This window comes from Bufo gargarizans, chromosome 3 (genome assembly GCF_014858855.1).
Source record: "Bufo gargarizans isolate SCDJY-AF-19 chromosome 3, ASM1485885v1, whole genome shotgun sequence".
Classification (NCBI taxonomy): Eukaryota; Metazoa; Chordata; class Amphibia; order Anura; family Bufonidae; genus Bufo; species Bufo gargarizans.
In genome coordinates, this window is record NC_058082.1 from 41,176,885 (window position 1) to 41,201,903 (window position 25,019).

At 39.8% G+C, this 25,019-nt stretch overlaps 1 protein-coding gene across 2 annotated transcripts in view; it reads right to left on the minus strand.

The window, feature by feature from the left end:
- Positions 1–1,540: 1,540 nt before the first annotated feature.
- The window catches only part of WNT11 (Wnt family member 11), a 67,360-nt gene continuing 43,881 nt past the window's right edge, over positions 1,541–25,019 (minus strand). For both annotated transcript variants that reach the window (XM_044285634.1, XM_044285635.1), the window contains exon 6: positions 1,541–2,355. In XM_044285634.1, coding sequence (XP_044141569.1) covers positions 2,181–2,355 — 175 coding nt within the window. In that variant the 3' untranslated portion in view covers positions 1,541–2,180. The remainder of the gene's footprint in view (positions 2,356–25,019) is intronic.

A 25,019-nucleotide genomic window follows, 5' to 3' on the forward strand; every position in this document is an offset into this window, starting at 1 on the left:
TGGGCAGGTAGGGTGGCCATTCAGTCTACCTTAAAAACCCTGCCCCCAGGACCCGCTAAACCACGCCTCAACCCAGTTAGGCCACACCCCCCCCACTCCTCAGCTGACACGGATTGAAAAAAATGAAGGTAAAAATCTACTTCTGTCAGCTGCAGGGGTGGGAGGTACGGTGACTTTATCCCTACAGCGCTGCTGTCTGAAAATGAGCTATTCAAAAGGACATCCCTGCATGAGATATTCCCCAAAAATGCATTAGCCAATAGAAGCCTGGTCACATGACCCTTATAAGCCAATAGAAGCTTGTAGGCCCTTAGTCTCCACATAGACACAGTTTTACACCAGGTTTCCATAACAACCCAATCATTTTTCTTCACTGCTGTAGGTCAGCTTTAATGGGGCGGGGTGCTGTAGATGTCCCTGTTATAGTGGATACTGTCGATATCTTTTAATGACATACACAAACATTAAATTAAATAGATGAAATATACCCATGCAAAGCTGGGTCATTCTGCTAGTGTATTGTATATTTAGGAAAAAAAGTTGCTATGTGGGGCTCAATCAATGCTAAGTGTGACAAAATTCCCAATTTAAAAAAAAAAAATTTTTAGATGTGAATTAGGTCTATGAATGCAATAATATCAGTTGTAATACAATATAATATCCACCCTCGCAACCCCCAGTCCCACCAGAAAAACTATACTTTTTTATACGCCTAAATGAAAACCTGCCAATTCACAAGTGGCATTTCATAAAAATAGCAATAAAAAAAACTTAAAATAGAAAAATATAATTGTGTGAAACCATTTTATATTTTACCTCTTTTGGCTTTTATTTCATACAAACTTTAAGCGGTTTACTTACATTTATAATTATTATATATATAAAAAAAGGTAGAATAAAGAAAGCAAATGCTATATTCATAAATATCTCTCTCTGTAGGTTCTGCATACAAAACAAAAATTTGTACATCCACCGACAGTGGCAGGACACTGTTGTCTGGGCATTGACTTGAGATGCTCGGAACGGAATTCTGAAGAATGTAAACAATACTTAAAGATAATGCTCCGGTTCGGGGGAACTTTGTGGACTATATCCTCCAGGTTGGCTACCACTGGAAATCCAAAAAATACTGCAAAAATATGCATTTCCAAAAATGTCCTCGATAACCTCTGCCAGGACAGCCCATAGTCAGTTTACTGCAGGAAATGTTTTTTTCTAACCCCTTTTGTCCATTGCAGCATTTTGAACTGTTCCCACAGTCATTAGGGCTAAAAATGTCCTTAAAGGGTGCCCATAATGTTGAAAAATACAGTCCGATCTGCTGGCACCATGTTAAAGAGCCGGAGGAGCTGAGAAAATTGATATATAGTTTTGCGGAGAAAAGTTTCAGTATAACTGGAAATTATTCATTAAATCTCTGCTCATTCTGGGCTTAGGACATCAGTGGGTGGTCCCTTCTCCGTAGGACCGCCCACTGGACGTCTAAGCCCAGAATGAGCAGGAATTAAAATGAAAAATAACACAAGTTTTTATGAATATTTTCCCATAAAACTATATATCAATCTGCTCAGCTCCTCCTGCTCTTTAACATGCTGCCTGCAGATCGGACTGTATTTTTAACACTAAAAGTTCCCTTTAAGATTCTCCACAAAGTATCTCTATCTAGAGTTAAATTTTAGTACCATGAACCTAAAATGGGTTTCATTGTACTCAGTTCTTTTTTTCCAGATAGAGGCCCCTCAATGATACGGGTTACAGGGCTTAGAAGTCCAGTTCAGCATTTTTCTTCACAGGTTACGTAAAAATAATTCCTTTTTTTTAGCCTAGTAGGTCACCAAGGTACCAGGGCAGACCCCCACTGCAACACAGTAATTGAGTCATGAGTATTTACAATATGGCAGACACCAAGAGGCGGTGGGACGACTGTAAAGTTCATTGGAGTCTTTGTTATTTTAGCAATTTCAAAAACATTCACGTCGGTCCTGATATTTTTTCTTACTCTGTATATTATTATATCTCGTTTGGCACAGTCTATTGAATGCTCCTGTCTAGGAGAAGAAAGAACTTCCGACCGTGGATAGTGCTTTGGTTTTTCATGGTTTTTTTTGTTGTTGAGGTCCTGAATGAATACGAAAAATTGTATTCATTGTCTTTTTGCTTTTGTTCTCTTTTTTTTTTTTTCATTTGCACACGTATCTCTCCACGGTCCTCTCACATTTTTTGCACGTTACATAGCAACACCAATGGTATTTGCAATGACACCGCTCCACCACGGTGTCCATGTAAGGGTTGTATCCTCGGCCGCAGCACATTAAATCACAATTGTCGCTTCCAAACGAGGTTTTATTGCATTGCCTGAAAGAGAACAATGAGACAATGGAGGGTTAATCGCTTTACTTCAGCATATGGAGCATTCAGCGGGGACGAGTTAATGTCAAACACAACCTGGCAGCAGATGCATCAACTGGTCTCGAAACAACAACAAAAAGGACAAAAACCACCACAACAGGGCTGCAATAATACATTCCTGTCTGCGCCTGAAAGAGGCTGACACAATGTTTAAATGTCCTCAAATGCCACTGCTCCGTGGAATGTGCGCAGGAAAGCCAAACGATGGGAAACGGAGCGGCGCTTAATGGCACCAGATCTAAGAGACCTTGCATTTATTGTTCTTTTTTGTTTTCTATTAAGACACTTTGTTTTAATTTTATTTTTGTTCTCCTTTTTTAATGTGGGCTTCTGCAGCTGGTTATTTTATATTTATGGAAATTTTATTTGGATGAGATCACAAACTTGAAACAATGCAAACCAAATTTATTACGTAGCCTAAGCCACACGACCAGAGACGTAGCTGTGGAGGGGACAAAGATGCAAATTCTGTAACACGCCGTCACCTGCTGCACAAACCATAACCCACTGATCAAAACGCTATACCCACACATACACTGTATAGCACCCATAGCCTTCTATAGCTGCCAACCAGGCAACACCCGGACATACCGGGTCCACCACAGCAAGGGTCTCCTGTGAACAGCTCTTTGGCCCATCTTTAGTGCATTGAAGAACGTGGTCAGAACATGAAAGCTGAAGAGCAAGGCCACGCCCCTCAGTGCACTGAAGCCCTCATTTGAGTAAGGCTTCATGCACACAGGTCAACAATATGCAGGCACCGGCCATGTGCTCACCACATCACGGATGCAGACCTATTCACTTGAATGGGTCCGCAATCTGGAGGTGAGGCACAGAACCCCACGGAAGCGCTCCGTAGTGCTTCCTTGGGGTTCCTCTCCGTGCCTCCGCACAGCAGAAAAATAGAACTTTTTTTTTGCGGTGCGAATGGATCACGGACCCATTCAAGTTTAATGGGTCCGCAATCTGGAGGTGTGGTGCAGAACGGAGGCGCAGAACCCCACGGAAGCGCTCCGTAGTGCTTCCTTGGGGTTCCTCTCCGTGCCTCCGCACAGCAGAAAAATAGAACTTGTTCAATTTTTTTGCGGTGCGAATGGATCACGGACCCATTCAAGTTGAATGGGTCTGGAACCATCGCGGCAACCGCACGGATAGTGCCCGTGAATTCGGGACCCCAATGCACGGAATGGCCGAGCGACGTGTGCATGAGACCTAAAGCATAAAAGTCTTTGTTCTCGGGAACGACACAACAGATTTTCACAAGAAAGGTATAATTTTAACCCTACAGACATTATAACTGATTTAATAGGGCTGATCCTGCTGACAGGTGCAGCTAAAATTTGAAATATTATTACTACTAATACTACGGGCGCTAATGTCGTAATGTGGGTGCATTTTAGCGTTCTCCTTACAGTTGCAAGATCTGGACCTCCCACAGTTCAGAGTTCAGTGGAAGCTCGGAAAGTTCACAGATTGCAACCATGACAGGAATGCTAAAATGCATCAGCATTAAAGCCACCTATAAGTTGCCTTAGGCCGGATTCACACATGCAGTTTTTTGGTGCAGTCACTTTATAGCCGTGTGTGCCGTCAGATGTTGCCTTTGAGTCAATAGGTAACTATAAAATGCCCTAAAAACTGTATTTTTTCTTTGGTGCATTTTTAATTTTAAATGCAGCATGCCCCAACTGTGGCTTTTTTTCATACATTTTTCCATAGGCTGGAAAAAAAAAATGCATGTCAAAATGTACAAATAAATACATTTTAAAAAGCTAGCCAAATAATGCTTGTTAAAACACATCTGCATTAGATTTTTTTTTTTTACAAAAACCAATGAGGGAAATCTATATATTCACTTTATGGTAAATAAAAGTCACCCATTTTGGTGCATATTATATTTGTGATAGACATTTATAACTTTTTACTTTCCTTGACACTTTGAAATGTGCTGTGAAAAATGCTCGGCGTAGAACAGATTTGCTATAAATTACCCCTAAAATTGGCAGGCACAGATTTAAATTTTAGCACACAGACAGGCGAAGATGCACCTAAGGGATTACGGGGCGTGCACCATTTTAGTTTAAAGAGGAGCTGTCCATTCCTATGGCTCTATGATGTGCCGTTCCTCTATTATTCCTGCAAGAGTTTATGAATGAATTGCCAGCAGTTTGCAATGAAGGTCCAGATGAGTGTTACCAGTTGGAGGTGTGTCCCTGCACTGTCTGACACTGGCAGCACTCATTGGGTAGTGTCAGACTGTGAAGGGACACGCCCCAAACTGAGAACACCCATCCAGACCTTCATTGCAAACTGCTAGTAATTCATTAATAACTTATAACAGGAATAATAGAGGAATGGCACAGCATAGAGTCATAAATAGTCATAATGTAGTTAATAAAACAGACATGTCAGGACAGGGGCACAGCTCCTCTTTAACCCCATAGTGACCATGCATACGCCTTTTTACGGGGGTCACTAAGGGGCCTTGGGCTGGGCCCAGTCTAAGCACTGCGCCGGTCCCTCGTGTAGCGGAGAGAGGGAGCTTGGCTCTCACATGAGAGCCGCAGTCCTGCTCTAACAACCCAGACCGGCAGGAATGCCGATCGGGGCATGTTTAACCCCTTATATGACGCCGACAATGGCGCCCATCTCATGTAAGTGGTGACAGAGGGAGCAGACTCCCTCTGTCTCCCATCGGCACCCTGCAATGCCTTGCTGGGACCTTGTGTAGGCCCCAAATCTGCCTTGATTGTTCCCCAGGAGGCTCTCTGGCGCAGACTGCTGGTAAATGTCAGTATAGCACTGACATTAAAATGCAATGCACAACAGAGATAGGGCATTGTATTTTAGAAGCAATCAAAATATTGCCTGGGACTATTAAGTGGTTAAAAATAGTTTTAAAAAAACCATTAAATTTAAAAAAATTCCAATAAAAAAAATACGCTTTTCAATGAAAAAAATTGCAAAAATAAAATCTTCCCCACATGTTTGGTATGGCCGTGTCCATAACAACCCGCACTACATAAATATCATGTCAATTATCCCCTACGGTGAACGGCGTAAAAAACAAACAAACAAACAACAAGAACATGCCATAATTACTAATTTATTCTTAGTCGCCCCATCGAAAAAACCTAATAACAAGCGATCAAAAAGTGTTATATAACCCAAAATGATAGCAATGAAAACTAAAAGTCATCCTGCAAAAATCAAGCCCTAACACAACTCCATATAAAGAAAAATAAAGATTTTCTTCTTTTTAAAAAAGGGGGTTTTATTGCACAAAAGTAGTAAAACCTAAAGAAAACGACATGTATTTGGTATGGCTCTAATCGTACTGACCCAGAGAATAAAGATATTATGTTATTTATGCCGAAAAATGAACGCCGCAACATTTATAATGTAAAAACTAATTGGCAGTATTGCTGTTTTTTCCCATCTCCCTCCAAAAAAGAGTTAATAAAAGTTAATCAGAAAGTTAAGTGTACACCAAAATGGCAGCATTAAAAACTACAACTTGTCCCACAAAAAAACAAGCCCTCATAGAGCTACATAGATGGAAAAATAAAAAAAAAGTTATAGCTCTTGGAAGGCGACGAATAAGAAAAAAAAGGAAGAAAAATGCTTGGTCACTAAGGCCCCAAACAGGCTGGTCACTAAAGGATTAAGAGTGGCGTATGAAACATCAGTCACAGCAAATTTGCAACAATTAATATAAAAACAATTCTTAAAATATGTAAAAATATGGGTAATAATAATACAGTACTCCTAATTATAAATCATAAAAAATATAATTGTTACTACCAATACAAGTAATAATATAAAAAAAACTTATATATAAAAATAATAACACTAATAACAATATAAAATGCTAATATTACTATTCTAATAAACAAATATATATAAATATAAAATATTGCAACATCTAATAGTTACAATAATCTACAAAGTAGATTATTATAAAAAAAATATACAACTATAATAATGATATAAATTATAAAAATGATTATAACAAAAAAGGATCCACTCAATGTTTACTACTAATACTAATGAAAAATTTAAAATGATCCGACTTTAATATTAAATAATAAACACTATAAAATAACTCCTAACGTACATATTTCCGGAGATCTGCTCCATTCACACTATCAGGTCAGGTCACTAGCAGATAACATAAGTTTGTCGACCTCGCCGGGGTCACCAGAGGATTTCATTGTGCAGAACATAAAAAAAGAAGACAAAAGGAAGAATGGAGCCCGACTGACTCTCCATACACAGCCGAAGATCCTGGAAATTGATCCGTTCATCTCAACAATCAGGCTGGAAGTAAGAAAAGAAGTAACGTCGTATCGCGTCCCGGGCAGGGTGAGCATGAGACAATGGGAAGACGATAAGAGGAGTAATGGAGGGAGGACAAAATACACAAAGTAAATCAATAGTAATCAGTTCAGTACCATGAGAAGCTACTGGTCTGCGCTGTGCAGGAAAATTCTAGTGGAGATTGCCTTCTAATTATGTCCTAGCTATATCTTGAGATTCAACATGTCTTAGGCTGGACTACAAAGTGACTTCGCCAACGATACATACAGTAGAGTTCACAAAAATAGCAGCCCAACATCATTTACCGGATAAATCACTTTTTTGGGTAAAAGTGATACTTTTACTTAGCAAATCATATACTTCTAAGTGTAGTAGAGTAAGGGTCATGCACATGACTGTATGTACTTTGCGGTCCGCAAGAAATGGATCCACAAAAAATACGGATGACGTCCGTGTGCATTCTGTATTTTGCGAAACTGAACAGCTGGCCCCTAATAGAACAGTCTGTAAGGCGGACAATAATAGGACATGTTCTATATTTTTTTTTTGGTGGAACAGATATACAGAAACGGAATTCACATGGAGTAACCGCTTTTTTTTGTGGACCCATTAAAATAAATGGTTCCGCATACGGTCAGCAAAAAAAACGGAAAGAAAATACATTCATGTGCATGAGCCCTAAAATAGAAAAAACAGACCCAACAATCAAGACATGCGCCCCGCTCATTCTGAGTACCTGAATCAAAAGAAGCGCGCTCAAAATAATAGCAGGGAGGAGGTAAATTGGTGAAGTAATTTATTCTGTGGAATAACGGGCATTATTTGTGGCCCTTATTTAAGGTAAGCGGGTGGGAAATGTTGCACATGTTGACTATGGTGCATTTCCTTCTAACATATTGGAAAAAGGGCTCGTTCCAGACATTGTTCTAATAATAAACAGAATTTGTTTAGAAACGTTGATTGGAGAGGAAAAAACCCATTGAGAACTGTAGCAAATCATAGGCTGCTCCTGAAAAATGATCTGAAATGTCTTGAAGTGGCGACCAAACCCTGAAAGACGCAAAAGGAAGCAGGGGCTATGGCTCGAATGGATCAAAGAATAGCCGAAACAGCAAAGGCTCAGACTATGATCACCTCCAGAAAGAACAAAGAAGATCTGAAGTCCTGCTACAATCAGAAGACGATTAAGTGAAGAAAGGTTACCAGCAAGAACTTCCCGCAATGTCCCGAAAAAAAGACATCTCCTGAATGGGTTATAATTAGTGATGAACAAATCGACTTCAGGTGAAAGATTTAAAGTCGATTCGCATAAAACTTTGTTCTAATACTGTACAGAGCAGGAGCTCCGTACAGTATTAGAATGTATTGGCTCCGATGAGCCAAAGTTATTGCTTCACGAAGTCTGTAAAAAAACATTTCCCGAACTCGGGTTCGGTTCCAAGGTACCACTTGGAACTGAACCCGAGTTCAGGAAATATTTTTTTACAGTACAAATTAATTTATGAAGTTATTGCGCAAAGTCTCGCGAGACTTCACAGAGCAATAACTTCGGCTCATAGGAGACAATACATTCTAATACTGTACAGAGCTCCTGCTCCGTACAGTATTAGAACGAAGTTTTATGCGAATCGACTTTGGATGTTTCATCCGAAGTCAATTCGCTCATCCCTAGTTATAATTCGCAAAGGAACATATTGACAGGCACAAAGAGGGATGGCGCAACTCTTTGTGGACTGAAGAAAGCAAAATTGTCCTTTTTTAGTCTAGTGGCCACAGGCAGAACGTCTGAAGCCCCCGAGCACTGAAGATAGTAAAGCATGGAGATGCAAGAATCCTGACCTGGGGATGATTCTCAGACCGTGGTGTTAGGCCTATTTATCACATACGAGGGATCATGGATCAGTCTGAATATATCAGAGTACGTGAGGAGACCATGTTGTCCTATGGCGAACAAAAAAAAGACATAAAAAGACCTAAAATGACCTGAAACACACCAGACAAACAGGATTGAAGTAATGGAGTGGCCGGCCCAAACCCCTGACCGCAACCCCATAGAGAACTTGTGGGGTGGCACAAAAAAATACAGTTTATGAGGCTAAACCCAAAAATGCAGAAGAACTGAGGAATGTAGTCCAATCAACCTGGACTGGAAGACCTGTTCACAGGGACCAGAAGTAGGTGGACCCCAGGCAACACAGATGTCAAGAAGTTCTCAGAAATAACGGTGATGCCATTAAATATTAGTTCAGTTATTCAAAGGAAAGTGAAATCTCAAACATTTTTTCAGATTTTACATTACATTTTTGAGGTTTTAAAGAAAAATGCTGGAGCTGCTATTTTTTTGAGCAGCCTTTTATTCCTTTTGCTTTACTTTCTGTAAAGAATGAACACAAACTGGATACATTTTATTCTTTTGTTTTGCCTTTGAATATGTGGTATCTTTAGTATATTTGCATTTATGGAAATAAAAGTTATTATACCGTTGTTGCGCTTTCTTTGCTTTTTTTAAACTCACTGTTATTTTTTTTTTAACACTATTGTATGTAGTCAACTAGCCTTAGTCTTATCTTAGGAGGAGTTTTCTCCAGGTGTAGGGAGGATTATGGACCAGGCAATGCTCCTTGGGAAACAAACAAATTTGTTGTCTCACAACAGCCACCCTGTAAAATTAATGTCTGGACCATCAGAGGAAGGGATTTCAAAAACATAAAAAAAAAACATAAAAAACTGAATCTCTATGCCATGGCCCTCCCCTGCTCAAGTTAAAGTACATTACGACAGCTTCATCTGGAGTGTTCCTTTAATATCAGCCATTAAGCACTTAACATTTTTGAAATCCTAAATATCTTCTGATTTCAGGAAATTTCATTAAATATAAACAGGGACTAAAAGCCTCACAGAGCCTGGCAGGCACAATATGTATGTTTTATGGTAATGTTAACCATATCCTGCACCATCGTTCACATGCCTCCTGTGTTATGTATCAGGGGGTCATAAAAATATATGCCTGTCAAATCAAAGCCCGTGGACGATGGAACGCAGAGCAAAACTGCCAGAGATTTACAGTTCATGTACATTACACGGCTCCAGAGTGTCAGACTGAGGAGACTCTACAGCCCAGATATCAGGGTGTGAACGTCCAGATCAATGATAAAGAGTCTGAGAGCAGTGGGAATACCAGGAGGCTATATGAGAAGCTGGAGTCACAGAGTGCACCCAACAGAGCACAGATCCACAAAAACCGCACTAACTTCCTGCGGCAACAGATGAAAACACTGAAACCCTGAGGAAACCGATGGTGACTACTTATCATCTACCCCTGAATTTCATCTTCACTTATTTACACAAGCCTACATATACTAAAAGATCAATATACCACAATATAGATAACAGTATTATAGTAGTTATATTCTTGTACATAGGAGGCAGTATTATAGTAGTTATATTATTGTACATAGGAGCAGTATTATAGCAGTTATATTCTTGTACATAGGAGCAGTATTATAGTAGTTATATTCTTGTACATAAGAGCAGTATTATAGTAGTTATATTCTTGTACATAGGAGCAGTATTATAGCAGTTATATTCCTGTACATAGGAGCAGTATTATAGTAGTTATATTCTTGTACATAGAAGGCAGTATTATAGTAGTTATATTCTTGTACATAGGAGCAGTATTATAGTAGTTATATTCTTGTACATAGGAGCAGTATTATAGTAGTTATATTCTTGTACATAGGAGCAGTATTATAGTAGTTATATTCTTGTACATAGGAGCAGTATTATAGTAGTTATATTCTTGTACATAGGAGCAGTATTATAGTAGTTATATTCTTGTACATAGGAGCAGTATTATAGTAGTTATATTCCTGTACATAGGAGCAGTATTATAGCAGTTATATTCTTGTACATAGGAGCAGTATTATAGTAGTTATATTCTTGTACATAGGAGGTAGTATTATAGTAGTTATATTCTTGTACATAGGGGGCAGTATTATAGCAGTTATATTCTTGTACATAGGAGCAGTATTATAGTAGTTATATTCTTGTACATAGGAGCAGTATTATAGTAGTTATATTCTTGTACATAGGAGCAGTATTATAGTAGTTATATTCCTGTACATAGGAGCAGTATTATAGCAGTTATATTCTTGTACATAGGAGCAGTATTATAGTAGTTATATTCTTCTACATCGGAGACAGTTTTATAGTAGTTATATTTCTGTACATAGGAGGCAGTATTATAGTAGTTATATTCTTGTACATAGGAGGCAGTATTATAGTAGTTATATTATTGTACATAGGAGCAGTATTATAGTAGTTATATTATTGTACATAGGAGCAGTATTATAGTAGTTATATTCTTGTACATAGGAGGCAGTATTATAGTAGTTATATTCTTGTACATAGGGGGCAGTATTATAGCAGTTATATTCTTGTACATAGGAGCAGTATTATAGTAGTTATATTCTTGTACATAGGAGCAGTATTACAGTAGTTCTATTCTTGTACATAGGAGCAGTATTATAGTAGTTATATTCTTGTACATAGGAGCAGTATTATAGTAATTATATTCTTGTACATAGAAAGCAGTATTATAGTAGTTATATTCTTGTACATAGGAGGCAGTATAATAGTAGTTATATTCTTGTACATAGGAGCAGTATTATAGTAGTTATATTCTTGTATATAGGAGGCAGTATTATAGCAGTTATATTCTTGTACATAGGAGCAGTATTATAGTAGTTATATTCTTGTACAGAGGAGCAGTATTATAGTAGTTATACTCTTGTACATAGGAGCAGTATTATAGTAGTTATATTCTTGTACATAGAGCAGTATTATAGTAGTTATAGTCTTGTACATAGGAGCAGTATTATAGTAGTTATATTCTTGTACATAGGAGCAGTATTACAGTAGTTATATTCTTGTATATAGGAGCAGTATTATAGTAGTTATATTCTTGTACATAGGAGCAGTATTATAGTAGTTATATTCTTGTACATAGGAGCAGTATTATAGTAGTTATATTCTTGTACATAGGAGCAGTATTATAGTAGTTATATTCTTGTACATAGGAGCAGTATTATAGTAGTTATATTCTTGTACATAGGAGGCAGTATTATAGTAGTTATATTCTTGTACATTGGAGCAGTATTATAGTAGTTATATTCTTCTACATAGGAGCAGTATTATAGTAGTTATATTCTTGTACATAGGAGCAGTATTATAGTAGTTATATTCTTGTACATAGGAGGCAGTATTATAGTAGTTATATTCTTGTACATAGGAGGCAGTATTATAGTAGTTATATTCTTGTACATAGGAGCAGTATTATAGCAGTTATATTCTTGTACATAGTAGTATTATAGTAGTTATATTCTTGTACATAGGAGTAGTATTATAGTAGTTATATTCTTGTACATAGGAGGCAGTATGTTTGTTTCGATAATGCATGCACAAGAGAGGCACTCTTTGTAGCTTCTTTGACTAATAGATGAAGGTCCTCTTTTAAGTAATTTTTGGGATATTCAGCCAATCGTAGACAACATATTTTCATCAGATCCCACTAAAATTGTGAGCCAACAATGATGCACAGGACAATATTAAGAAATCATAGACTTAAAAGAGAATTCCCACCTTGGACATTTATGGCATGTTCACAGAGTATAACAAAAATATCTCGTACATGTGGATACTACCTCTGGAACTCACACCTATGTGGAAAATGGGGGCTCCCTGACCCACCTGCATACACATTCTGTATTCTGTGTGTATGTCAAAAATGTCCAAGGTGGGAATAGCTCTTAAACGTGATCACAAGTCATTCTCCACATAGAGACTTTCAACGACATCTTGAGAGATGGTCATAGGGGAGTCACCACTTCCAAGGAAGAACCCTACACAGATCTATCAAATTCCAAAAAGCATTTACTCTTTGCATAAAAATGTACCTTTAATAGCGCATGGCATAAGGGTAAATTAGGATACAATTGTTATAATTTGTACGTCTTCACGTGTTTATTTTTTAAGTCAGAATGATTTATACGATCATGTTAATGTGTTTAGGCTTCAAAATGAGTTTCAGTCCAAATGTGTTCATGTTCGTCCAGCTCTTCTAGTCATAAACTGAATGGGGTGCCATCTGGCAGTACTAACCTATGCTGTAAAATGTATGTATAATTGCAGAAATTAATGCTGATGACTTATGCACTAATGCACTGCCACCCTCTATGAGGCCTGACGATCTACAGTGTTCAATGAGGAACATGAGGGGGGTTTGCAGAGAGAGGACTATTGGCTCAAGAGTTGGATGAAAGGTTCCCATCTAAGCCACCAAATGGACTTCATCAATGTCGGGTTGCTGGGTTGTTGGAACCTGAACTAAAAATGAAAGGGCCTTTGCACCCAGTAAAGTCCAGTTGTGCCTTTTGGCTTTCTTCATATACAGCACCTAGTTTGTTGCCATATATAACGGGACAGCTATAGAAATCAAAGTAGTAGGGTCAATGCTCTATTGCAAAGTGAAGATCTCTCCAGCTAGAAAAATATTAAGGCTGCTGCTGTGGGCCCCATCCAGGAAGGACTGGCCATAGACCCTGCAGAGAGATTTTCCCAATGGGCCGATGCCTGGTGCCTTCTCCAGCAGCTGATCTGTGGGGATCCTGAGGATAGGTCATCACTTAAAAAATCCTTAAAACCCCCTTTAAGCTCCCAGTCCATCCCTGGCCCGATAAGAAGCATCTCAATCCAGGCTTCACCAATTCCTCTTTCTTATGGACTGTTAGAACATGAACCTTCTTCTGTACCATGTGTCCAGAATTATAGGAAAATATTAGCAAACTACCACTAGTCTGTACTTCAAGGAATGTCCCTGGATGGTGGGATGCTAAATGAGCTAAATGAGCCTATTTTGATCCCTCTGTGCGATGTAGGACCATAGTGTCAGACTTAAAGGGCTATTTCAGGACTTTTTCTATTGATGGCTTATCATTAGGATAGGCCTACAGTATCAAATTGAAAAAGGTCTGACACTCCATACACCCAACCATCAGCTGTCTTAACATCAAGACTGGAAGTCGGCGTTGTGTGCTCCCAATGAAGTGAAGTTACAAGCTCTGTCCATGCCACAATGGACAAAGCTGTGTAGTTCTGGCACCAAGTTCCAACACTGGAGTTACTCCGTAACAGCTGATTGGGAGGGGTGCAGGTGGCCGATCTGATACTGATAGGCTATAATATTAATATCCCGGATAACACCTTTAATCAATCATGACAAATAATGAACCTGACGTCAACACCTGTCACAATCTAAATCTGGCAACTTTGGCGACACATTGTATAAATTCTGCACCACTTTATGGGCAAACAGTCTGAAAATCAAAATAATTGAGATGACTCTGCTCATCATGTCCCAGTTTATACAGCAAAGCTAGGCAAATGAACTGAGGAATGCAGGAGGTGTCAGCCTATTGTGACTTCTAGTGTGAAATCTGCAAAATTTCAGGGTTTATTGTATGAGAATAGTCACAATAAAAAAATCACAAACATTTTCGAAAAAAAACTAAACTGATTTATATAGGATGTCATTTCCTCTCTTACAGGTTGGTTTCCATAGTTATAGAAATGCAATTATCAGCAATAGTTTATGGCATAATAATTATATTGAGGCAAAATATTTTTGGGGAGTAATGACTCTCCATAAAGCAAAAAGCAAGCAGATGTCCGTCCGGAAAACCTGGTTTCTATTACATGTATATTTTCCATAGAAATGTTTCCTTCATTGAGTGCCGACGACCCTATAGAGGCGAAATCTCTGGAATCAGGACACAGTTTGTATTTACCAATATTTTGCTGACATCATAACCCGAGTAGGAAGTCTAATAATGGGTTTTCCAGGACTAGGTAAGACCTCATTAGTGGTAACTTATAGGGTGTGTTCTTACGAGACGACCGAAACACTAAGGAAAAACAAAGTCCCCTTTCTGTGATCGGATTTTCTCTGCTTATTGACTGTCATAAATTCAGGTTCTTGTTTTATGTTTTTTGATCCTCTGGGTATTTGACTCCAGATCAATTTTCAGCACAAGAAAGAAATCAAGGACAGAACTGAACGTACTCATATAATTCGGCTTAGCGTAAGCAGAAACAATGCCGGCAAGGCCAAGATTTCAAGGAAAAAACATTTCCAAAAATGTTCACCTTAAAATGTCGCTGCTGCTGGACTGCAACGGCTTTGATTCCTCCTAAAATAAGGTAAAATTCCAATAATCTGGACTGATGAGGTTGTGGGTAATAATAATAATAATAACATTCTAGGCGTCTCTTGTATCTTTCAAAGCCCAGAAAACACTTGAACTCCTCGTCGGTGCTGAGTAGCAGGACTTTGAAACCACCGAGTCCAGATGAAAGGACTGGTACTAGAGATGAACGAATCGATGCTAAACTAATTGGATTTAATACAAATTTCATAATAACACTTTATTGGCCAGTCTCCGGCACATACCCTGTTCCCTGACCCCAAAGGCTTCTGGGCGGGGGAGGGGGTGAAACCCAAACAAACCAAGTGGTCCAAAACCAAGCCTGGGTCCTAGAGGATTTTCACACTCCGATGAATAGATCTGCCATTGCTGATGGCGCCCCATCAGGCCACTGCCTCTGTCTGCCTAACATCATGTTAGCCTACCATATGGCCACTGCCAAAAGCTGCTACTCCCCTACTGCCTCTACCACTACCCCTACACAGCCGCCACTACTACTTCCCTACCACCCCAGCACAGCCGCACACATCTACTTACTGCCTTGGCTGTTGTCTGCTGAGCTGATATTGTGGCACTACTACTATGGCCACTATTACCCCTACATACCATTCCCTTTCCACATCCACAATGCACTGCTTCTGCTCCCAATTAAAAAGGAGAATATTTCCAGGGTCATTCAGAACGAGCCCCTCTATCTTCTGAAATTGACATGTGTGTGTATAAACAGGGGCAGGGATCCGTTCCCGTTCAGGCAGCATTTTTGGATGCTTGCTCCCAACAAGCCACTGTCTTTTTCCCATAATACCATGTGTTTAAACACCATCTGCCCTTCATAAGGTACAATTCTTAGAAGCTTTGGAATATGAAAAAGCATAACACATGTGCCAGTGCAGTGTGTTTTTAACCCCTTAAGTACTGGGCCCATTTTTCGTTTAGCAGATTCATTTTTTCCTCCCGCCATTCCAATAGGCATAACATTTTTAATTTGCCGTTCATATAGCCATATGAGGGCTTATTTTTGCGGGGATAAGGTTGTATTTACTTTAGGGCGCCATTTAATTTACCATGTGTGATATTGGTTTTTCAAGACAGTTTCGTATATATGCTTATGATAAATTAGGCTCACAGAGTGATGCCACACATATCAAATAGTCAGAAATAGACACTGACAACCACTCTCTGGTAATAAAAATAAGAAGGTGTCATGCTCCTCCCATCTTGTCATGGGATCTTGTTCACCGATGCGTGCAACAATGGTTGGCATGGTGCAACAGCAATGCCCAGCATGATAAAAGTATTAGGCATCACTGGGTTTGGTAAAGGGAATCTGTCAGCTTCTAAACTATTATAGAGTCAGGGTCCATTCACACGTCCGCATAATGGGGCCGCAAAAGACGCGGACAGCACACCAGGTATGAGTCAAAAACACAGAACAGGTGCAGATCTTTCCCTTATACCTTATCTCTGAGTAGGTTTCACTACTGGTTTTGGCTCACAATCACTGATGGAAATAACTGATCAAATAACTGAAGTGTGAACTCAGCCTAAGCGTTGTATAGAGTAAGTGGTGCTGAGTTCGGTTATTTAATTTTTATCTTCATACTCACTTGCATTCCAACAAACCAGCAGTAATATGCATTGAGCGGACTCCTCTTTGAGTCCTCTCCATGATGTGCAGGAGCAGGGGAGTCCTCCCAATGCACAACACTATACACCACTTACTCTAGTTTGGGGGGTGTTTCAGAGCTGATAGATTTCCTTTAAGCAGTATAAAGCTATTGGGCCCCGGTGGGGACATCCCCTCTGCACCCCCACCTATAACTGCACTGCTGCATGTACCAATTCCTACCATCATTCAACATCATTCAATGTACAAAAATATATACAGTATATATCTCTGCATTTCTTCCTTCATTTCCTTCTCTCATTTCAACCTATTTTATGTAAAACTGGGGGCTCATTCATACAAACGTATTTTGGGTCTGCATCCAATCCGCATTTTTGCGGATACATTCCGCACGTCCGTTCCGTGCCATCCGTGAAATTATAGAACATGTCCTATTATTGTCCGCATTACAGACAAGGATAGGACTGTTCTATTAGGGGCCCTTCCGTTCCGTAAAATGCGTACTTGGCAGCTGAAGGTATCTGTGTTGGTCCCATGTTCATATGTGCCCACAATGATGTTTTGATATATGCAAATGAGCCTCTAGGAGCAACGGGAGTGTTGCCGTTACTCCTAAAGGGTCTGCTCTTTTTGCAACTGCCACAGCCTCTAGACAAGACCAGACAGTGTAAACGTCATCATGCATGACCCTGATGTCTCCTAAAGTCAAAGTGCAGAGGGCGCAGCAGTTGCAGAGAGAGCAGAGTCTCTAGGTGTAACGGCAATGCCCCCATTGCTCCTAGAGGCTCATTTGCATTTATTAAAACTAAATTTTTCTCAGCAATGCGGGCACATATGAACATGGGACCAACGCAGATGCCTTCAGCTGCCAAGCGCACATGTAACAGGTTAGCCAGTGTAATAGTGCAGTGGCCAAATTTGGGGTGGCCCCAACGCTACACTGGGTCCCCCGGACACCACTGAGGTGTTACCACATGTTGCTGCTCTCTGGTAGGGATAGTAAGGCGTGGTGCACCCCAATGGGAAGTAAGTCCAGAGAATCATGGCCTGCATCAAACCAGTGTGCTTCTTTACTGGAGGAATTCAGGTGTAAAACACTACAGCCGAGGCATAGAGCCAGCTTTTCCAGTCTCCTCCCTGGCAGAAGAAGGTTCTGTGCTGAGCTAGCTGTCCCTCTCTCTCTCAGAACGCTGGCATCCTGGTCAAGGACCCACAGTCTGTAGCTTACTAGTCCAGGTGACTCCTTGGTCACAGGGCTAGTGACCCATGGTCTGCGGTTCAGTGTCCCCATCTCAGCCTCTTATTCTGGTCACTCATACTGGCTGGCATGAGAATCCCCTCCAGGCACTGGTCCCTAACTGCAGCACACTAGGGGCTCTGACTGCTCTCCTTATATACAGTGTTTGCTAGACTAGAGGGAAGGTTGGAGAAACCCAGCACAAACAGATACATTGTTTCAGCTCCCGTCTGGTATAGACTTACATTAAAGCTTCAATGATACTCAAAGGCAATGACACAGCAGGTTTTCCCAGACAAAAACAAGTTTCCAGACATAACAACATAGCTAAAACCAGACATTTAAAAGGTCAGGCTGTCTGCTTTTGGTTGTAAACAAGCCTTGGGTTTTCCCTTCAAAACATGGTCTTCTTTAAACCCTATGGCAGCTGTGGAAAATTACCAGCTTCTCAATCAAAGTCCTAACAGTCTCTTAGTATTCATTTACCCTTTCCACAGTGCCATGTAAATACAGTGATAATGAACAGGATATATATCACAACATATATATATATATATAAAATGCAGTAACACAGCAATAAACAGTATAAGTTAATCCTTTTAAGAGAAATAAAGTAAGAAGTTTTAACTTTGCATAGGGGATATAGGCAAATGTCCGCAAACTGTCCAAATGTCAAAGTACTCCCTGCTCCAGGGCACTATAATAGGTATTTCATATGTGCCCGCATTTCTCAGCAGGACTGCCTGCAGTGTTTCCCCATCAGCCTGCTGGTTACTGTCAGTATACCACTGGCAGTATAATACTCAGCACTGCATAGGCAGTACAGGGAATTACAGAAGCAATCAAAACATCACCTGTTAAAGTCCCTTTGCATGGCAAAAAAATATTCATTCAGTTCAAAAAATTAAGAAAAATACACTTTTTTCAGTGTAAAAAAAAGCTTTTCAATGGAAAAAATGCAAAATCAAAACTCCCTTCACATATTTGGTATTGTCACGTCCATTACGACTCGCGCTACACAATTATCATGTTATTTGTTCCTAAATGGTGAACACCGTGTAAAAAAAAGCTGTAATTTCTGTATTTTGCTTTTTTGCAACCAAAAAAACTAAAAAGCGATGAAAAAGTGTTATGTACCCTAAAATCATACCAGTGAAAACTCAAAATGCAAAAATCAAGCCCTCACACAGCTCTGTGTAACAAAAAAATTAAAAAGTTATAAGGCTTGCAATGCCAAAACATTTTCATTGTTTTTTTTTTTATTTAGCAAAAGTAGTAAAATGTAAAAAAACTAAAAAAATATATATATATTTGGTATCGTTATACTAATGGAGAGAATAAGGTTATCAATTGTTATTTATCCCATAAAATAAAAACTGCAAAATTTGCAACATAAAAACCCAATGGCCGCTTTGCTGTTTCCCCCGCAAAGAGTTAATAAAAGTTAATCAGTAAGTTATATGAACCACAGAATGGTGCCATTAAAAACGACAACTTGTCCTGCAAAAAAAAAAAAAAAAACTCATTGATGGGAAAAAAAGCTAAATGTTTAAACCCTCCTTTGGGGGGGGGGGGGGAGACAAAAAGAAAAAATAATAGTTTGGTCACTATGGCCCAAAACAGGCTGGTCACTAAAGGGTTAAAGCAGACACGATGCCTTGTAGGACTAGCTGAGCTGAACTTACTAAGAGATCTGCTGAATGTAATGATACCTTTCACTTAGTGATCCAATGCTTCATTCTGGAGAAAAAGATTCCTTTAATTAATATGCAAATCAGCAGTTAAGTGCACCAAGGGCGGGCCCAAGCCACTCTTGTGTATTCTTGCTCCTCCTCCTTCCTCTGTCAGCCACCATTTGATTGACAGGACTAAGTAATATGACTATGGAATAAAACTTATCCTGTCAATCAAGAAAAAGAGGGAAGGGCGGCAGAGGAAGCAGGAGGAGCAAGGAGGCACAGAGTGGCTCGGGCCCGCCCTTGGTGCACTTAAAGGGAACCTGTCATGTGGATATTTGATTATAATCTAACTAATTATATACAATCATTAACTACTAAAAAGTACCTTAGATGTATTCACTTACTGGTGTGACAGATGGTTACCTCATAATATACTCACAAAGATGCCACATGCCGCATGCTAATGAGCTGATTTAAGTCCAGCGTATATTTAATTCAGAGCTATAGCCACTCCTCTGCCCACCTGCTGCTGATTCATATGGAAAAAAACTGTCAATCAGCAGCAGGTGGGCAGGGAGAGTCAGGAGCTCATGAATATTCATGACTCATCATTATCAGCTGGAGCTTTTCAATACAAGATGTTGGCATATTGACTGGGTCAATTAAAGAAAGTGACCCAGCATTTTGCTAAGAGAATCAGTCACTTATTTATGTTGCCCTTAGGACACCATAAAACTGGTGACAGGTTCGCTTTAACTGCTGATTTGCATATGAATTAAAGGAATATTTTTCTCCAGAATGAAGCATTGGATCACTAAGTGAAAGGAATCATTACATTCATCTCAGCTAGTCCTACAAGACATTGTGCTGGGTTTATCAGTCCTGCTGACAGACTCTATTCCTTCCCCTCCCAATGTTTCCCTCACACCTCCACCTCATTATCCTGATTCCTCCACAATGTTCCTCAGCTTAGACAACATTTTAAAAAGAAACTCTTTGGAAATACTAAAGCATCAAGAGAAGAATGAAAGCGTTACAAAGAGTTATAATACAGGATGTAACTCAGGATCAGTGCAGGAGAAGTAATGTAATGTATGTACACAGTGACTGCACCAGCAGAATAGTGAGTGCAGCTCTGGGGTATAATACAGGATGTAACTCAGGATCAGTACAGGATAAGTAATGTATGTACACAGTGACTGCACCAGCAGAATAGTGAGTGCAGCTCTGGAGTATAATACAGGATGTAACTCAGGATCAGTACAGGATAAGTAATGTATGTACACAGTGACTGCACCAGCAGAATAGTGAGTGCAGCTCTGGAGTATAATACAGGATGTAACTCAGGATCAATACAGGATAAGTAATGTAATGTATGTACACAGTGACTCCACCAGCAGAATAGAGAGTGCAGCTCTGGAGTATAATACAGGATGTAACTCAGGATCAGTACAGGATAAGTAATGTAATGTATGTACACAGTGACTGCACCAGCAGAATAGTGAGTGCAGCTCTGGAGTATAATACAGGATGTAACTCAGGATCAGTACAGGATAAGTAATGTAATGTATGTACACAGTGAGTCTACCAGCAGAATAGTGAGTGCAGCTCTGGAGTATAATACAGGATGCAACTCAGGATCAGTACAGGATAAGTAATGTATGTACATAGTGACTCCACCAGCAGAATAGTGAGTGCAGCTCTGGAGTATAATACAGGATGTAACTCAGGATCAGTACAGGATAAGTAATGTATGTACATAGTGACTCCACCAGCAGAATAGTGAGTGCAGCTCTGGAGTATAATACAGGATGTAACTCAGGATCAGTACAGGATAAGTAATGTATGTACACAGGGACTGCACCAGCAGAATAGTGAGTGCAGCTCTGGAATATAATACAGGATGAAATTTAGGATTAGTACAAGTTAGGAAATATATTGTATTTATAAAGTTTTATGTAGATTATTAGAAATATAATCTGTAAAACTGTAAAATGTTCTGGTGGACACACCACACAAGCGCCGGAGACAAACAAGTGTTATTGAAGGTGGGGGATTATTATTGTAAACTGCTCCTGTTAAGAATCCCTCAATCAATAATTAACTTTGTCCATTGAAGTGTTACTTATGACATTCTCATGTAAATAGAATTTGTGACTTTTGTAACCCATCAGGACAAGGTCTCATGTCCTCCCCCTCTGTACAATGAATGGTCGCTTACAGCATAAATCTATGGCCTACGTGATTCTGATTCACTTTGAATAAAATTCCCTTTCCCACAAGTCCAAAAATGTTTCCTTTCTATTCCGTACAGACCCAATGAATGCCGTTGTGAGTCACCCCGTGCCGTGAATCTACAGTTTTCAACAGTTGGTAAGAACCTTTCATTATCATAATATGTAGACACAAATCATGTGCAGGATAATGTCAGACACCATAAAAATTCCATCTATACCTCGAGTCGCACACAAAACAGTTTTTATAGAACCAGGGATAAGTTGTTGCATCTGTCAGATCCAATTTTCTTGCAATCCCACTCAATTAAATGTACTGTACATCAATTTAGGAGGGCTATTGACCAAAATTATGGATTTTTACGGTAACTTATGTTTGGGGTTGAGGGACGGGGTCAGATAGAAACCAGGTATAAAAAAAGCTGAATACTTTGGTGAGATCAGGAACCATGGCAATATGGCACCCGTGCTTGTTTTCAGCTTTTCGGACAGATTATTTTGGTTTCTTTCAATGCAAGTAAAAAAAAAAAAAAAAAAGACAAAAACTATAATTTTACTTGGGAAATATTCTTAAAATTTTCTCATAAAGTTTTGAGCACTTTTAAATTGCACAAATTTGTGGGGTTTTCGTTGATTTAGCTTTTTGAATTTTTTTGTAATTTTGTAATTTTTATTTTATGTCGGAGAGCACAAAAAGTTTTTGTGTTGCCCCGTTCATTTCTTTCAGAGAAGATATGTGTGGCAGTAGAATCATGGGTGCCATTCACAGTCTATACATTCAACATGAAGACTATGAAGTGGCCCAATGAGGTGATACCATGTAAACTTTTACAGTCCTCCACTTCCCTCTCATTCAATGGTCACTCATGACCACTGCAGCTCATACCAACTGTAAGCTGCCCTATCTGTAGGGAACTACTACAGGTTGCCAATATTGCTGTTGCCTTTAAGGTCTTATGTTTCCTTCCTATCATGAGAGGTCATCTGTCAACGTTCAGAAGTTGGCCTGGAATAAATGGTTGGTGCCTAGGGTGGCATTGGAGGTTCAGTACTAGGGTTGTAGCCAGGCTTTCCTTCACTTGTCGAAAAGGTTCAATTCACTGCCATCACCCTGCATTTGAATGCCGTATTTTTCACCCTATAAGACGCACTTCTTTCCCCCCCAAAGTAACCAGTGCACAGTGTGAGGACGTCAACCCGCTCTGTAACCTCATGCTATGTGACAACGGGTCACAGCATAGCGCTGCAGGAAAACCAGGAAGAACGCCGGAACTCAGGAGCGGCGGCAGCAGCGTCCGGAACAGGAGAGGTAAGTTGACTTTTTTCCCCCCTCTGGTTAAGGTCTGATTAACATGGGGGTATATACAAAGTAGAGTGGGGCACACACTACAATGGAAACAGAGTGAAATGGCGGTTTAAAACAACTGTATTAACAAAGACTGGCTGCATGGCCCAAGGAAACCCCCCAAAAATGCACATCCTCTAAGTGTAAAAGCAATACAATAATTTTATTAGGCTACAAGACACACAAATAAAAATTGTATACAATAAGTCAAGTGCTGGTGCACAATAAGACCAAACACCTACCCAGCTCCCGCCAAAAAACGCAAATAAGGGTGAAATGTAAGTAGTCCCAAATAGCAGCCTCAAACGACATGCAACAAACATAGATTAATAAATCCTCAATAGATGCATAATACACTAATAATATGGCATCAAGGAACTTATACCTGAACCAAGTAAACATACAGGGACTACCAAGGTGGGCCTGGGTCAAAAAAATATTTTACCCCTGAGGAAGCTGAATTTTGCCGGCGATGCGCGTGATTTTTTTGACCCAGGCCCACCTTGGTAGTTCCTGTATGTTTACTTGGTTCAGGTATAAGTTCCTTGATGCCATATTATTATGTATTATGCATCTATTGAGGATTTGTTAATCTATGTTTGTTGCATGTCGTTTGAGGCTGCTATTTGGGACTACTTACATTTCACCCTTATTTGCGGTTTTTGGCGGGAGCTGTGTAGGTGTTTGGTCTTATTGTGCACCAGCACTTGACTTATTGTATATCATTTTTAATCATGTTTGTGTGTCTTGTAGCCTAATAAAATTCTTGTATTGCTTTTACACTTAGTGGATGTCCACTTTTTGGGGGTTTCCTTGGGCCATGAGGCCAGTCTTTGTTAATATGATTAACATGGGGGTCTTATTAACGTGGGGGTCTGATCTGAGGTCTGATTGGGGTCTTAGAAACATTGGGGGTCTGATCTGAGGTCTGATTGAGGATCTAATCTGATGTCTGATTGGGGGTCTTAATAACATTGAGGGGCTTTTTAGAGGTCTGATTAAGACTCTGAGCTGAGGTATGATTAACATTGGGGGTCTGAGTTGAGGTCTGATACAATTTTTTTTTTCTTATATTCCTTCTCTAAAACCTACGTGCATCTTATGGACAGGTGCATCTTATTAGGCAAAAAAAAACGGTACCCTGGCCCAGACAAAGTGGCATGTTGACACCCTATCTGCCAACCAGAACTTGGGGAATATGCCAGTTTGACCACCCCAGGTTTGACAGTGGGTTTATTCATAGTCCTATTATAGATGTTACTGCATTACATAGATGACTTCAATATCTCTATCTCTATCCAACATGGGCATGGTCACTTCATGTCGGTTTTTCCCAAGTGGTCGAAGATGTAATGAGTGAATTATACATTTTGGGTCACAATCTTGTGCCACTATTTTCATCATTAACTTTCACTCCAGACACCCCTGGCAAACAACTGATTTTGCCAGGGTTAACTTCAGCCAGCTAAGCATCTTTTCCTTGCAGTGGTCACCACAGGAGAAATGTGGCATTACATGGCAGCCAGGTAGATGAATCGCTGTCCATGCAATACATGGATGGCTCGGGACCTCCAGACAGTCTCTGTAAGAGTGACTCTCAGTTCAGGCTGATAAAAGAGGGTCCCAAGAAGGGGCTGCCCATTTTAAAGTCTATTTGGAGATATGGACAGAGGTTGTCCTAATGAGACAACACCTTTCATTTGTGTCCGTAGGGGACACCCTAAAATAAAAATTGTCTTTCTGAGGAACCTCTACATCTGGCCAAAGTCTACTGTTAAACTGAGAGCAATTGTTGTAGGTCCCTTCTGTGTATCCAACCCAGGTTCAGAAAACAGTGTCCCAAGGTATTGACAGCCAAAATGTAAAGGAGTGTGAAACTGTTCAAATTGTGGTGTCCTATTATGACA